Genomic DNA, 16,578 nt, shown 5'->3' with positions numbered 1-16,578 from the left:
CTAATTTAAAAATCCCAAGGATTGAGTATTTGGTACTTCTTCAGGAATGAGAGTCTAAATTGGTGCCCTTCCTTCTTGGGTCTCACAGCTCACTTGATTGATTTTTGTTGTTTCAGTCTATGGCTCTGGGTGACGGGAAAGATCTTCATGCCAAACCTCTCCCAGAACATGGCCACATCAGAAGCCCCACAAATAGCCAGTTGAGCTTCAGTATACAGAGCAGCATGGTGCTGGGTTTTCACAGTTTGGAGAGCATCCCCCATGCACATTCATGGGGGTTTCCCTGGCAGACCTGCCCTGCTGAGCTCTGCTCCTACTGCACTGTGCCCTCTGCTTGTGAGCACTCCTGGGGTGGTGCGGAGTTACCCACTGCAGACCGTCCTCTGCCTCGGGCTCTGCAGCAGGCCTGGCCTGCAGAACACCATTCACCAGGCATGCAGCCCTGTTGGCTGGGAAGCCAGGCTTGGTCCTGCTGTCCCCCAAAGTAGCAGTCTGACAAACAGAGGGAACAGGAACCCAGAAGTAGGTCTATCCCTACCTACACATGTGCAAAGGATGTCCTCACCTTCCCATCTTTGCAGCAATCCCTTTAGACATGCTGAGAAACTGAGGCCCAGAAGAGAGCTGTAAGTTACCCAGCCTGCACAGTTCAGGGGATGGGATTCAAACCAAGCCTCCTGCTCTGTTCAGGTACAGCACTCTCAGTACCTTAACAAAAAAAAATTTATTATATACTTTACATCCCGATAGCAGCTTCCCTTCTGCCCTCTTCTCCCAGCTCCTACCTCTCCCTTCTCCCCTCTCCTCCTCCCCCTCCTCCAGTCCTCCCTTTTTCCTCATAAAACGGGGGTCCTTCCATGGATATTAATTCACCTTGGCATATCAAGTTGCAGTAGGACTAGGCACATCTTCTCCTATTGCTCTAGACAAGGAAGTCCAGTTAAGGGAAAGGGATTCAAAGGCAGGCGGCAGAGTCAGAGATGGCCCTGTTCCTGCTGTTAGGAGTCCCACGTGAAGACCCAGCTGCACAACCGTTACTAGTGCAGAGGTTGCAGGTCCGGCCCCTGTGTGCTGCTTGGCAGTTCATCTCAGTGAGCCCCTACAGCCCAGGTTAATTGATTCTGTAGGGGGTTTTGTTTTGGTTTGGTTTGGTTTGGTTTGGCTTTTTTTTGTGTGATATCCTTGACCTCTCTGGCTCCCTCAATCCTCCCCCTCCCACCTATTCCCCAGGATTCCCCAAACTCTACTCAATGCTTGACTGTGGGTCTCTGCGTCTGTTTTCATCAGTTGCTAGGTGACCTTAATCCTTAATAAGCCTTTGAACATTTATCAAAAGTACTAACTAGTGGCCTCACTATGAACATTGATTCCCTGGGTTTGGCCTGTGGCTCCAAAGTATGCATTTGTAACAGGCCTCCCCAGTATTCCTGACACACCTAAGAGAAGTCCCGTGATGCTTCTCTAATGACAAGGACATGCCACTCGACCCATCCTTATCAGGCCCACTCAAGAAAATCTGGGATCCAGTTGGGGGTAGGAGAAAAGCCACCTGGGTACTTGGGTGACATTTCTGTATTTATGTCAGTTCCCCGTGGGGACAACTAGACGCTATAGGAAGGTGCGGTCTGTAGTCCCACAAGCTGGATTTATGGCTTGTCTATAATTTACAGGCCGTGTGATTTGGGGATGGCAGCTTTCTGTCTCTGTGCATGAGCGATCCCATCTGTGAGGGGAAGACTCTCAGGGAGCCAGGTTGGCGGTGTGTGTGAGGTGCTAGCACAGTGCAGTGCTTGAGTGACATGGAGACCCGGAGTCTCCTGAGGAGGCTGTGCTGGCCTCTGTCTCTTGGGAGTTCTTAACTGAGAACTGTTGTCTGGCTAGTTGCCATAGCCTGTGACCCACATCTCATAACCTTCTTAGCTGAAGCAAGGATGTCCTCCTCGGGTGTGAAGTGACAGCAGGACAAATGTCCCCAGTAGAGATTTCAGTCTGGGTGCTTCCTGAGGCCTGAAAGATACAAAGAATGCAGTCCTTGCTTCTCCCAGGAAGGCCTGGAGCTTCCAGGCTTGGATTTACTCCTTTCCTGTTCCTCCGAGAGACTGCTCAGAGTCCTCCTGCTACTCCACCCATCCCTTGCCCCTTCCATTGGGAGACTTTGAAGGCCGAAGGACCCTGTAGTTGTGTCCTGTGGAGGGGCTGGGTGGCAGGCAAGGTTTGGTCCAGCTGCACTCTGCTGGCTTTGCCTTCCCTTCTGCTCCAGGAGGTCGAATAGAATGGAAGTAGACCTGGGGGCTGAATGCAACAGGCAGTGCTGGGTCCTGGGCTCAGCTGGCTGGATGTCTCACCTCCACACCTCCAGCCCGTACATCAGTACTGCAGGGCTCTCGCATTCCACACATAAGGCTGTTGTGTCATTGTGGTTTTATTCAGCAGTTCCGCTTCCATCCCGAAAGGTTTTAGAAGTTTCTTCATACTGGGAAGTCCAGAAAGAGATGAGCAGACTGGTAGGAAGCTACGAGGTTCTTCCAACCGCAGTTGGGGTTTATCAGGACAGCTAGCATTGGGGGCACCCGAAGACAGGTTTTTACCAGAAGTGTCCTCAATCTTTGGTCCCTTGGCATCACTCAGGGCAGAGTGCAGAGCTGTGCCAGCCCAGACGATAGTTGGAAAACTACCTTAAGATGGTTCCTGTTCAGATCCCAGATTTCTAGGCAAGGTCACCCAGAGCCTGGGCTGTGCAGTGATCCCAGGGCTGAGGGTCTCCGAGGTAAAAGAGGAAATGTGGGATCTTGAGGAGTGGCAGCCCACTGGGCAGGGGTGGACATGGGTTGAGGTAGACCTTGGGAAGTGGCATTCAGAAGGCAGAAGAGAGGTTCAGGATGGGGCTGGGCTTGGGGTGGAAACTCAGGACCACCATCCTGTTGTTTTACATTCGAGTACCTTTCTGTCAGGGAGGCTTTCCCAACCCATGCGCTGGGCTTGTTCAGACAGCTTTCTCTGAGTCAAGCTAGGACTGAACTGGTTTCCTTAGTTGGATCTGGGTGCATGGGGCAATCTTCACAGTGAGGAGACTGTTTCCCGTGGGATTTGGGGTCTTCCAAGTCTGGTGGAAAGATGGCCCTAGGCGGCGAGGCTCAGGGAGGCATGGCCCTGGGGTTCTGTTTTCAGCTCATTGATCTTTCTTTCATCACAAGCCAGAGTGCTCTCTATGGGATGGGTGGTTTTCCCAGCCTCGTATTGTCATGGTCTGTCCTGGGTGTGTGGGGCAAGGACCCTGCCAGCTGGCATGGTTGCTGAATTCTCAGAACCCATATTTCAAAGTAATTATTGACCAAAAAAAGCAGCCTTAGCCACACAGCTCATAACTACTTCCATATGCCCAGCCTTGGAGGCCCCAGGAATGCCCCCAAGACTCCTCTGGAATATAGGAAAAATGGCCCAATATACCCTCAGCTGTCCAGGATTCTCCAAAGCTCAGGCAGGGAATAGGAGTTCCCCAACACAGGGGGACGCTTCTGGCCAGAGATCTGGGTCCTGGTCTAATTTATGCAGGCCTCTCTGGCTCTTCTGTTAGGAGTGATGGTGCCTGACATATATTCCAGCCAGGAGAATCAGCAGAAATGAAAATGTTTGAAAGTAGCAAAGTACTGTGCAATTCTTAGACTGTTCAGCCCATATTTAGGGCCTAAGACAAGTCAAAGGGGACCAGACTTAGTGAACTGCCTCAGGTCCATATCATGACATTGGTGATAGGGCAAGAAGCTTCTGTCCAACCCAGAGCCATAAGGAACGGTGAAACCAAGCAGGTGTGTGGTGGCCAGGACTAGAGCCTAGACGTTCTCAGTGGCCCTATTTTACCAGGGTACTCAGGAGGTCTCAGGCTCTGCAGGGGAGGTGAGGCTGGTGGTGGCCTTAGGAATTCTAGTTATCTCTACACAGCAGCGCACAGATATGAGCTTCCTACCAGCTTTCTGTACACTTCTCATTAGCTCCCGGGAAGGCAGGGCAAGGACTCCAGACTCCGTTTGGAGAAGAGGAAGTAGAGAAACAGCAGGGACATGTAGTTGTCCACGGTCACTGGGTGAGTTACTGCAGAGAACCTCCCAGCCTACACAGACCGTGAACTCCAGTGAGGTTACTAGCCAATCCCTGGAGGATGACAGCCTGGTGACCTGTGTCTATGAGCTTGCACTTAACTCTTAAAATCCAGAATTCTAGTAAACTAACTCCTCACAGTGACATAGTAAGCAAGGCAGGCACATGTTGCCATCACCAAGGTGAGGAAGCTTGTCTCACATGTCTAGAACAGGGCTGTCCACAACAGGTTTCGGACACACATTTTAAAGTGGTTGCTGTCCCCTGTCAGAGCTCACGGGCTGTTAGGCAGTATTGGTCTGGATCCCTGGATAGGCCTGGGATGAGGAGTGGCCATCTGGAGCCCCAGCCAGCCATTGTGTGCTGGGCTCTGTCAGGCAGCTGGGTGTGGCCCCGGGGGCTGCCAGGCCAGTCCCATGGGAGGAAGTGTCAGTGTTTACAGGAAATGCAGGACAAGGCCTGGGAGACTGAGGAAGGGTAAGCAGTCACCCTGAGCTCTGGAGGTGCTGGAGCCCAGGGCGGGGTGCCCCTCTTCCACCCCAAGGACGAAGTTTTTTTGTTATTCTGGAAGGACAAAGCCAACTTCACAAGCAGCCCAACCTCTTCCATGCCTCTTGATTCTGAAAGGACAGCACCCAAGTTCCTCAGAGGACACTCATCTTTCTCCCCAACAGTGCACCCTCCTGTGCCCCTGGTCCTGGGCCTTGCCTTCCTATTCTGTTTAGAGGGCAAGGCAGGGTCAGCTCTGTGTAGCCCAAGCACCTGAGGGGCGAGGTTGGCTTCATGCCTCAGAGGTTCCTTGAGGTGGGTGTGAATGTGGAAACTTACTTGAAAAACAAAACAAAGCAAAAACAATCCACAAACCTTAAAAAGCCTAAAACAGGTCTGGTGGCCGTTGAACAGAGGCTTTGCGAGAGCCTGAGAGTAAACACCACAATGCCTTAGCTACTTGGATTACCCAGTGCTGTGTTGCAAGAGAAATGACGCTGGGGTCGGAGTGTGCTTGCCTGGCATGCAGGAAACCCTGGGTTGGACCCCTGACAATACACAGATTGGGCATGGTAACAAATTCCTGCAATCCTCTGCTGGAGAGGTAGAGGCAGAAGGATCAGAAATTCAAAGCCATCCTCAGCTACATGGAGAGTTTAAGGCTAGCCTGGGCTACAAGATATCCTCTCTAAAAAATGAGAGAAAAAACAAAAAAACAAAAAAAAACAAGCATCATGTCTGGGGCCAGGCTTGAATTAAGATACAGCAGTTTGCTTCCCACACTCCCAGACCTCGGCCAGCCTTCAACCTCTTCCCTCTGTGCCTGCTCTCCAGGTTTCCAGGGTCAGAGTGCTAGAACATGATGGCGTTGCCATGGAAACAGAGGTCGCCTTTTAGGGGGTCTAAGTCTCGTTAATAAAATAGTCTAGGAATATGAAAAGGAAGCCCGTGGACAAGTTTGTTAGTTAGGAGAGAAACAGTCCAGGTAATGTGGAAATCCCAGCAGCCGCCAAGGAGAGAGATGGAGAACTCATGTCTTCCGAGGTAGTCGTGAGGTAGATGGAGACAGTATAGTAAGAAAAGAAAAACACACCCATGAGTAGAAGCAGGCTGAGGAAGGAGCACCCAAAACATAGGCTCTACGGTCTTTTAATAGCCCCCACTTCCCCTCCAATTTATATTCTGTGGACTTAGTTTTGCACATGCTCTGTTACTTCGATGACATAAGAGTAAGGAAGGGCATCCAGTCTTCCTCTGCAAGCTGCTTCATCCACATTTAATCTTAGTTTGTTTTTGGGGAGTTGGGGGTGGTTTCTGTTATTGTTCTTATTCTCCTGTCACAACCCACATTGGGTCTAGAATATGGCAGGATCAGTGTCCAGGCCAAAGCCTCCCTTGGCTACAAAGGCAAGGGCCTGAGCTGCGCACAGAGTTCCACCCCACCTCCACACTCACCCGAATCTCCTGCTACAATCTAGACTGTGTGCCCTCCCTCTGGACCTTCAGGTTGCCTTTCCCAGGACTGCCCTTCTCTGTTGACTAAGCTATGCTTCTACTGGACATGGTATACCCCCCTCCCCCAGTCAGTCCTAGACTGAGGTGTTGGAGAAGTGGAGGGAGATGTGTTTCCCTAGGCTGTGGCTTCACCTTGCTGTCTGCTCTCCAGGAGGCCACGAGCACCACACAGCGTCCCTGGCTGTGGTGCAGGAGTGTCCAAGGGCACAGGGCAGCAGCTGTGTGTGGTTCATGAGATACCCTGTGAGCCGATGCCTACTGAGCATCTGGTGAGTGCAGGAGACTGTGGGCTTTGAGCATGAGGCACTAATGAGAGTTCAGAGCCCTGTGGGAAGGAAGGCTGAGAGAACCTAAGATGCTCTGTGTGTGTTGCGGGGTGGGAGGTGCTGTGGAACTCAGGCTTGCTGAGAGGAGCAGAGCGTGGTAGATGGGGGATCTGGGTTGGTAGATTTCAATTTTTTGCCTTACCGTGGATAGAGGAAAGGGTAGATAAGTAAGACTGTATGCTGACCTGCAATGCTAGCCCTGTGAGCTGGGCAGCCCTTAAGTTTCATCAGGATAATCTGGTTAAGGAGGGCTTCCTGGAGGAGTTGGTAAGCTGTTCCTGGTAGGTGGGAGGAGTTTCATCAGCAAACAGTTCCCAGGGTTTGGTCCATTCTCAGGGGCAGAACAATAAGCCTTAGAACAAGAGCTTGTGCCCTGCTGGAGTCACCTGACCTCCTGGGCCGAGTCACAGCATATTCAAGCTGTGCCTTCAGGAAGTGCTCTGGCTGCCTCTCAACATATTCAGTCTGTGTGATGGAGTTATGTCTCTGCTTCGCTGTCATGCTCCAGCCATGCGACTCTTGTGTTCTTGTGTGTCAGGCCCATGCCCAGGCTCCTGCCCTCTTTGTACCAATTGCTGTGTAACCTAGCACCTCCCAGGTTGTCATACCTTGCAGGATGGGCAACCTGCCCGAGGCACCTGTTCTTATCCAAGACAGAAGAGACAATAATGGGCCACGTGAAGAGGTCGGGCTGTATGTCTGCTGCTCCAGCTTATGTCTGAGAGGCTGATAGCAGGATGAGCGCAGACACAGGGCAGCACGGGGCTGTCATGGAACAGCCAGGGCAAGTGGTTGCCCTGAACAGAGCCTTGGTTTCCCCAGCTGAGAGTGGCATCCAGGTGCCAGAGTGGAGGATTCTACTGAGAGGAGGGCCCTGAGGAGGCTGAGCTCTGCAAGGGGAGGGCCCTGAAGGGAGAGAAGGACTCCTGAGGACATCTCTGAGCCATGCCCTCCCATGAGATCCCCTTACCTCTCATAACTCTTTTCTTCTGAAACACTTTTAAACAACTCTGGCTCTATGGCTGTATTGAAAAGATGTGCAGATCAAATACCCATGATAAATCATTAAGGGATTATTTTTAAAATTTCATATATATATATACATATATACACTTACATATACCATTTATTAAAGGTGAGAACATGTGTACATGCTGAGATGCTATACTTGTTTATTTTTATTGAAAGATTTCATCTTGGCTGCCTGGCATGGGTTACCTGGCACCTGGGAGAGCTCAGAATACAGTTTCTTCCTCTCCCAGGCTGCAGCTGGGACCCGCTGTGCTGTGGAGGAGGGACTGGCTTTCTGGCCTCCACAGTGACCTGGCAGCCACCCTTCTCCTGGCTCCTAGAGGCTTCAGATGGACTGCGCAGTGTCCTGCAGCCATCGCAGGCCACGATATCCTCTCCAGCTGCCAGAGCGAGAGGAATCGCTCACACCCTTCCTGCTTCTTTGTGGTTTGGCTATTCTAGAATGATAGACCAGTGTGTCTGTATTTCCTCCTGCTCTGGGCCAGGTTAGTGCAGAAAGCCAAAGAGGACAGCAGGACCTTCCAGTTTCCAGTCAGAGCACCCATGGGACCTAGAGAGGCAAATCCGTTCCAGATGTTCCCCTACCTCTGTGTCTGAAGTCAGAGGAGGTTAGGTTCTGTAGGAAAGTAACAATTTAGCCATGGAGGTGTAGTGGGCTATAGTGCTCTTAGCAGAACAGCAGCACGCGATCTGAGCCCAGCAGAAGTGATAGAGATGCTGGGATAATACCCAGCTCATGGACACCTCCCAGAGTGTGCCTAGCTCTGTACTGTATGTGCAGGCAGACAGCAGGGCCCTGCCTGAGGGGTTGGAGAAATCAGGTCAGGTAATTGAAACAGAACAGTCTGCTGGGTACCTGCTCTGGGAAACAGAGACACCACACACCCCTGATTCCTCCCTTAATGGCACTGATGACAGTCACAGGAACATATACAAGTGTGGTAGAAAAATATGACAGAACACAGTATGAAGAATGGCTTAGTATCTTACAGTTGAGGGAACCAAGGCCCAGAGAGGGTAAGAAGCCCACAGGATGTCACCTATCAAGCTGGTGGCAGAAGAAGGGCTAGCAGCCAGTCTGTCAGTGCTTAGAGCTCTGTCTGTCTCATGGTTCAGCCTGGCCTTCTGGTCACACTGAAGCAGAACAAAATTACCAGATATTTCCCTGAGCCATCTGTGTTTGTATATCCCTGCTGTCAGTGCTCACATGAATTCTGGGTTGGGAGTATTATTACCACCCCCACTTTACAGACTAGGACACTGAGGCAGGGAGGCAGACTAAGTATCTTCCCTAGTTATTGGACTAAGTGGCAAAATCAGGTCTGATCTGAGGCAAACAGGTTCTATAGCATTCACCTCCAGACTAGACATCCAGTGGCCCTGGGGACCAGCATCAGAGTCTGCTCCACAAGGTTCTCACCTCTGCAGGATGGGCCTTAGCAGGTATTGCTCAGGTGCTGAGAACACTGTGCATGCACACATCTCTGTGGATAAATTGCTGTTTCCCACTGAGCCGGCCCACTTCTCTAAGCCAGGCCCAGGTACCAACAGAGTAGCCTGAAAGGAGCAGCAATGGAACCCCCATCTGTTGCCCACACCAGTGCCCTGAGCTGAATGTGTTCATCAGCTTTCATCACTGTAACAAAATGCCTGAGTGAATCTCTTTATACATAGAAAAAGGTTGTTTTAGCTCACAACGTTGGAGCTTTCAGTCCCATTGTCAGTTGGCCCCTCTGAGTTGGACCTGTGGTGGAAACATCACGACCGGAACATAAGGTAGAGCCAAGCTGCATTCACAGTTGGAGATGGAGGGAAAGGGGAGGGGAGGAGGACAGTGCCAGGGTCCCACTGTCCTCTTCAAGGGAACATTAGTGTAACTTCTTTCCACCAGGCCTCACCTCTTAAAGGTCCCACACCTCCTAGGAGCACCAGCCTAAGAACCCTAGGGTCTCTGGGGACATTCACTTGATGGGAGAAGAGGTTGCCCAGGCTGGATCCCAAGGCATCATTGGATCAGCAGGCTCACAGCTCTGCCCTGTGGGTTGTTCTAGAATGTCACTTCTTTATATTGGTCTGCCATTTTATGAGCTCTGCATGTCTTTAAAAAGTTTTATGTCACTAGACTTCAAGCCTCGTGTATTATCTAAAAATAAACCTTAATGGCCACAGTAATGATCACCGCCCCACTTTGGCCAGAAGAGACTACGGGATTTGTGTGGGGTGAGAGAAGGCTGAGCGAGTCCAATGATTGAAAATTCTTGGAAATTCCCTTTAAAATGAAAGACCAATTACGTCAAGTCTTTGCCAGGATGGGGAGGAACCTGGACACAGAGCTGGAAGGGATGTAAAACCATGGGAAGATGGTCTGGAGTCCCTAAAATCTCACAACACAGAGTCATCGTGAGCCTGGTTGTCCCACATGTACGTAGAGCTTAGAGAAAACACGAGTAGCTGCTTAAGAACTGCTTCTCCAGTATTCCCAGAAGCCTTAGTAACAGAACAACCCAGACATTCCAGATGATGGTCTGTCTGCTCGATGGAATATTATCTAACCATGCAAAGAAGTGAAGGGTTGACGCCCACTACAGGACCGGTGAGCCCTCAGCACACCTTACAGAGAGAGAGAGAGAGAGAGAGAGAGAGAGAGAGAGAGAGAGAGAGAGAGAGAGAGAGAGAGAGAGAGAGAGAGAGAGGCCAGATGCAGACGTCCTCATTTGGTGGCTCCTGTTGGCATGAGCTTTAGAACAGGGAATGTAGGCTAGAGGTCGTCAGGGCCTCTTGCACAGTTAAAGGGCATGGAGGTGATAACGGTTTCATCTCATTAGGCATGGTGGCAGGTAAGTAGCCCTCTGAGCACACTAAAAAGCACTGAGTCGTGCTTGGTGTAGGGAAAATTCATGGTCCGTGAGTCACATGTCAGAAAAGCTGTCCTCAGTGGGAAACAATCCCTCCCACCCCCAGGGCTGTCTTGGCGGAGACGTCACAGGTTACGGAGCAAGATGTCTTGATTTTACTTACCAAGAAATGGAAATCCAGTTCTCTAAAAAGCCTCTCCTTGGAGCCTTTTCTGGGAAACGTTGCAAGGCTATCTACCCCTTGGCTGACCCCAGGCATGGAGGGGCGTTCTTCCCAGGAGGAATGGAGCAGAGTTCTTGCAGATGGGAGACTGCAGCAGGCAGGCCAGGCTTTGGGATGCCTGCAGGCTGGCCTCAGCCCAGGGTCTTTGACTCTGCATGTTCTGTCCATTCTCCACCTCCATTATACAGTTGTTGAAACTGAGGCCTGGTGTGCCAGCCATAGTTACTCATGCCCTGGCTTGATGGCAGGCCCATCCTTAAGTCTCTTCCCACATCTTCAGGTTTTCTCTGTGCTTTGTCCCATTCAGAGATGGAGATGACAGGTCTCAGTGGCTGTTTGAGGGGGTAGGACCTGAGATAAATGAGTTCCTAGTAGAAGAGGGCACCTGGACAGGCCCTAGAGGAATTGTCTGCCTTCTGAGAAAATTGCTGTGGGCTGGGGAGGCACAGGCTCAGAAGTGAAGGCCAAGTGTTTGGAAATCCCAGCTTTGAGCTTTGTCCCCACCCTCCGTTCTGTCCTCTCCTCGGATCTCCCAGCTGTTGCACTGGTCCCCGTCATCCCATTTGCTAGTTTGCCACCATCTCAAGTTTTCCAGCTTGCAGAGTGTTCCACCTCAGCCCTCTCCCCTCCCTGACAGGCTGGCCAGAAGAGGTGCACATTCTGGCCTCAGTCACACATGTCCAGCTCCAGCTGGGGTGGACTGTGGGCTCCAGCTTGCTAGCAGTTCCCAAGAGGGAGTGCTTTCTGATAAGTTATGAGGCCCTTTAGACCGTGTTGTTAGAGATGGAAGCTAACGGTCAGAGTTGGACGGGAGGAGGCCCAGTCACAGAGGAGACACGGCTTTTTACAACTCTGGGCTGCCGGAAAGGCTCGGGCTTGTTCATTGGGTCGATTAAGGTAACAGGCTCTGGGCAGCTTGTCATGCTCTCTTTAAACTCGAAATGGACACAGAGGGAGGACACAGCTTAGAGGAAGTTAAAGGTGGCTCTTCCTTTAGGAAGGAAGGACCCCCTTCATACTAGAAAGTGGCCATCTCCACCCTCATGCTCTCACGGGACCCTACGGGGCCCACCGACCCTAGCTGGACAGACTGGAAACAAGTTGAGTGTATTGGTCAGCTTTGCCCTGCTGTGACAAGACCCCAGACAGAAACGCCTCAAGGGAGAAACTATTGGCCGTGGCTCCTGGCTTCAGATATGCTTCAGCCTGTCATGGAGGGGAAGAACAGCTCATGATATCTATGAAGGAGAGACAGAGAACTCCCTAGGCTGGCCTCATCTTCCCTCTTTGTCCCCCTAAGCCTTCAGCCTCTGTGATGATTCTGCCCACATTCGCAGTGGTTCTAGTCCTTCACTGATCCTCTCTGAAAGGCTTCAGACACAAGCAACAGTGTGCAGTGCACGTCTCCTTGGCACTTCCAAACCCGATGCAGCAGACAGCTGAGGCTGATTGTCACCTTGAGTGACTCGCCTAAGGTCTCATGGAGACCCCCCCTCCTGTTGTGTGGGTTCTAGACCTCTTGGTCACCAAACTTGACTTGACCACCTGACCTTCATACTGTTTTTCCCAGCATGGAGTTATAGAGATGAGGCCATTTTTATTGCTTCCGAGCTACCTGGAGAAGGCCAGAGAGCAGATGAGGTGCCAGCCAATATGAGGATGGGCCAGCAGTGGTTTCTTTATTCCAGTGGGCTAGGTTGATCAATGCATCCGTCTGCTGCCGTCAGGCTGTGGGGGCAGCATCCTGACATCTAGTGAATGCTCTCACCACCCTGCTGAGGGCCTTTGTGTGGTTTCTTCATCAGTCCTCAGAGCAGCCTGGACCCCTGCATTACTTCCCACCCATTTTACAGATGAAAACAGAAAAAGTCAAGACACAAAAGGGAGTTGTTTGCTTAAAGTGATAGAGCCAGGGTTCTAGCCAAGCTGGCAGGTGTTGGGGGATTCCATACCCCTTCTCATGTGCTACCATGTTCCTGTGGGCATGTGCTCGTGTGTGTGTGTGTGTGTGTGTGTGTGTGTGTGTGTGTGTGTGTGTGTGTGTGTGTGTGTAGAGGATGGGTGTGGGTGGAGTCCAGAACTCAGCAAGGGCTCGCTCTCTCGGCCTCTCTCTCTCTCTCTCTCTCTCTCTCTCTCTCTCTCTCTCTCTCTCTCTCTCTCTCTCTCTCTCTCTCTCTCTCTCTCTCTCTCTCTCTCTCTCTCTCTCTCTCTCTCACACACACACACACACACACACACACACACACACACACACACGGTCTCACTGTGTATCCCTAGCTGGCCTGGAACTTTCTATGTGGACCCAGATGGTCTTCAACTCAAAGATCCACCTGCCTCTGCCTCTTGAGTGCTATAATTAAAGCACCCGCCTTGGCCCCTGAGTCTTCCCCCTTTTCTCTCTACCTTAGCTTTTTTTCAACGTCGGCTCTTTCGCTTGACATGAAACTTGTCCACTTGGCCAGGCTAGCGGCCAGGGAGCGCCAGGGTTACCTATCTGAGCCACCACCCCATCTTTCCAGTGTTGGGGCTATACTGGTCTCCTCTGCTTTTACCTGGGTGCCAGAGATCTGAGCTCAGGTCTTCATGCTTGCATGACAGACACTTTACCCACTGCCCCAGCCTCCCTTCCCCAGATTTGCCTAATGTCTTAATCAGCATGATCATGGAGGACAGGCTAAGCTGTGGGATTCAGTCTAGACAATGTCCGAGTTTTCACAAAGAGTTTCTGACAAGAGTCATGTGACCAGAGTGAATTTCAAGGTCTCATCAGTGCATGGAGAATACAGGTGGACCGTGAGGATAGAATCAGATGTCAGACATTGAGGCAGGAGGTGGTCTATCCCACGGATGCTGTGATGGAGGCCCCAGTGGACTCAGGGAACTTGTGGAGACATGGATGTGGGAGGAACTTGATGCTTGAAAAGTGGGCTGGGAGATTTTCCCTCTTCCCTGGTATGTTCTACAGAAGGCCTGGCCTTGCCCTGTGCGCCGTGATGAGGGTCCAGAAGCTTAGGTGACCAATTCTGCCCTCACTGTTGATAACCAGTGGTCCTGTATAGATACAATAGACTTCTGCAGGACCATCCATGGCCACCTCTAAGAGGGAGTGATCCAGACTCCCTGTCACCTACTTGTAGGATAGAGACAAATGGTTACACATTTGCCCAGGTGGCTCTGGAAGGCAGGACCTGGACTCAGCTACATTGTTGTGCATCTTTCTTACACCACAGACAACCACATTGCCACAACAGACAGGAGGGCAGATGCAGAGAGACTCCAGCATACAACAGACCTGGTCTGGGGTCTTCTTTCCTGTGCCTTAGCAGGAAGCTTGTGGCAAAAGACACTGTCTGCTCTCATAGTTCAAAAGAAGAAACCCACATCTAACATTTTGAAATGAAGGAAAGACAGGTCTGGCCTTTTGGAGGAAGCCTCTGTTGACCTTAGGCTAAATTGGTTTGGTCTTCCCTCGGTGTCTTAGCCTGCCTGGACCTGACAAGGACTTGGGGTTGTCTTAGACAGCTTGTGTAAAGGGACCAGGGCCACCGAGAGCCTGACTTGTCTGATATACTGAACGGGAATTGCTGTAGCCAGGGCGCGGCAAGGAGCAGGCACTGGGTCACCCTCCAAGTTCATCGGGGGCTCGTGAAATGAGCCGGACAAGCAACTCTAACCCTCTCTCTTGTTCTGCCTAGTGCCTACACTGAGCCCTACAAGGTCTGTCCCATCTCAACAACCCCCAAAGAAGACCTCACATCAGACGAAGAACAGGGAAGCTCAGAGGAGGAGGACAATGCTTCAAGAGACCCCAGCCTCTCACACAAGGTAGGACACCCCCAGGTGAGGGTCTAGGGAAGGATTTGGAGGCAGAGATGAGGAGGTGGAGAGAATGGGAAAGATCATACCCCTTGCTACAGCCACTCCTCCATCACTGGGTAGTGGCCGAGGCTCTCAGAAGTGTGGTTGGAAACACTTACTGCTGGAAGACGTTTGGGGCTTTCCAAAGTCTTTGTGGGTAAGATGGAGTGGAGCTGCATGCTAAGGGGCAAGATGGATCCAGATTCCATAACAGACCTCAGTCCTCTGTGAGGTGGGAATTGAGAGAATGGGGAAACTGTCGTCGACTGAAAACTGAGTGCAGGACGCTTGCTGGGTTTGTCCCCCTGAGCAGCAGGTTTATGGCAGGAAAAGAAAGTGGAAAGCTGTTTAGAAGGGACATAGAGTGACCCTTGTCCTAGTGGAGACCCGAGCTGTTCATGGTGTGGCTTATCTATCAGTGTAGATGGAAGTGGTGCCACCTTCCGTGAGGTGCTAGCAGTGGCCGACCGCTCCTCAGTCTCCCCATGCCCCCCAGGAGCCAGGTGGCTTCCGCCTTGGCCATCTGCAGGAGCCATGGCCATTGTCTAACCACCTTCCCCAGGAGCCCTTCCCGAGTCTGCTCCCCTTTCTCCTCATGTCCCCTCCAAATGCAATTGAGCCTCTTCAGTGCCAGAGAGAGTGGTGACTGCAGGAGCTGGGCTGGGACCTGGCTCTCACTGAGGGGCTCAGAAGTGAACTCGTTCGTTTTGTAGCTAGACTTTGACTTCTTTCAAAAATCCAACTGGGTCTCTGAACACTATTTCCCCAAAGTGATCAGCCAAACTGTGCAGGAGTCCCAAGAAGGAGGCTATCCGTGGTGTTTCACTTCTATGTCCTGCCTGCCCTGTCCTGCCCTGCCTCCTCCTGCTTCTCTCATCCCCCCTCCTGCCTATACCCTGCCTCCTCCTGCCCCTGCCCTGTCTCCTCCTGCCCCTGACCTGTCTCCTCCTGCCCCTGCCCTGCCTCCTCCTGCTTCTCTCATCCCTCCTCCTGCCCCTGCCCCGTCTCCTCCTGCCCCTGCCCTGTCTCCTCCTGCCCCTGCCCTGCCTCCTCCTGCTTCTCTCATCCCTCCTCCTGCCCCTGCCCTGCCTCCTCCTGCCCCTGCCCTGCTGGTTTTGCTTGGTCCATCCGGCTTTACCCTCCATCATCCTGGCTCTCAACAGCCCTAGTTGATGAGGGACAGCCCTTCTGTCCTTTCTGGTTCTCCTCCTGCCTCTGCCCTGCCTCTCCCTCTTCCTTTCGCTGCTGAGCCACAGGGCAGCCCCAGAGATTCATAACTGGCATTGCCAACTCCCTCCCCCCTTTAAAATTGAATACACAGGTTGAGTGATCAAACCACTGGCCCAGAGTCACCCTGCTGCTGGTAGTTGAAGGGTTCGGGGTCCAAACAGGTCTGGCTGGTTTGTATGGTTTTTCCCTCCATACTTTCTTCCCCTTAAAAGAACCCCGACTACTTGCTGGAAGAAAGGAGAACCTCACATTGCTGGTACCTACTAGAGAGGCTTTCGGTTTTCCTGGGAATCTCTAGTGTTATGGGATCTGGAAACAGAGGTAGACCAAAAGCGGGGATTTGGAACGAGTGGCTGCCACTCAGGCCCCGTGCTGCTCCTCCTCCAGATGTGTCACCCTGGCTCAGCTTCCCCATCTCTAAAATGAGAGGTGCTGGTCACAGGAGGGTCTGACAAACTAGATGTGAGACTGTGGCTAGAGCCCACAGCAGGGGCATGGACACAGAGGAACAGTGAAGACCTAAGGCCCTGGGCATTTATGTACACTCAGAGGCCAGAAGCAGGGTAGCACGGGACCAAGCATTGGTTCAAACCCAGCCCCTTGCCAGCAAAGTAACAGACAACTTCTTGACTGCTACCTCCTTCAGTTTCCTGTCTGTGAGTTTGAGCTGATAATCATGGCTGCTGCTCCAGGGTGGCTGCACAGGTGGGGCCAAGAGACTTAGAGCAATGCCTGTCATGCAGTTAGAGCACACAGAGATCAGAGTTCAGGAGAGTGACACTGGATCAGGACAGTTAAGACACTGATGGTTGCCAAGGTCAAGTGACCCCTGGCTGGTCTGGCTGGGGTCACACCAGATAGACCCAATGGCCAGCCAAGGCCAGGCCAAGTCAGGCAAGGAGCATCCTGTTATTCTGAGAGCCGAAGGGTTGGGCTCTTGCAGAAGACCTCTTCC

General features: G+C 51.9%; 1 protein-coding gene across 1 annotated transcript in view; it reads left to right on the top strand.

Moving 5' to 3' along the window:
• The window catches only part of Fgd5 (FYVE, RhoGEF and PH domain containing 5), an 88,649-nt gene that overhangs the window by 22,889 nt on the left and 49,182 nt on the right, over window positions 1-16,578 (top strand). The window contains exon 2 of the mRNA XM_032906081.1: window positions 14,231-14,360. Coding sequence (XP_032761972.1) covers window positions 14,231-14,360 — 130 coding nt within the window. The remainder of the gene's footprint in view (window positions 1-14,230; window positions 14,361-16,578) is intronic.

Source organism: Rattus rattus, chromosome 6 (assembly GCF_011064425.1).
Source record: "Rattus rattus isolate New Zealand chromosome 6, Rrattus_CSIRO_v1, whole genome shotgun sequence".
Taxonomy (NCBI): domain Eukaryota; kingdom Metazoa; phylum Chordata; class Mammalia; order Rodentia; family Muridae; genus Rattus; species Rattus rattus.
The sequence above is the reverse complement of the archived record's forward strand: the minus strand, read 5'-3'. Positions and strand labels throughout refer to the sequence as shown.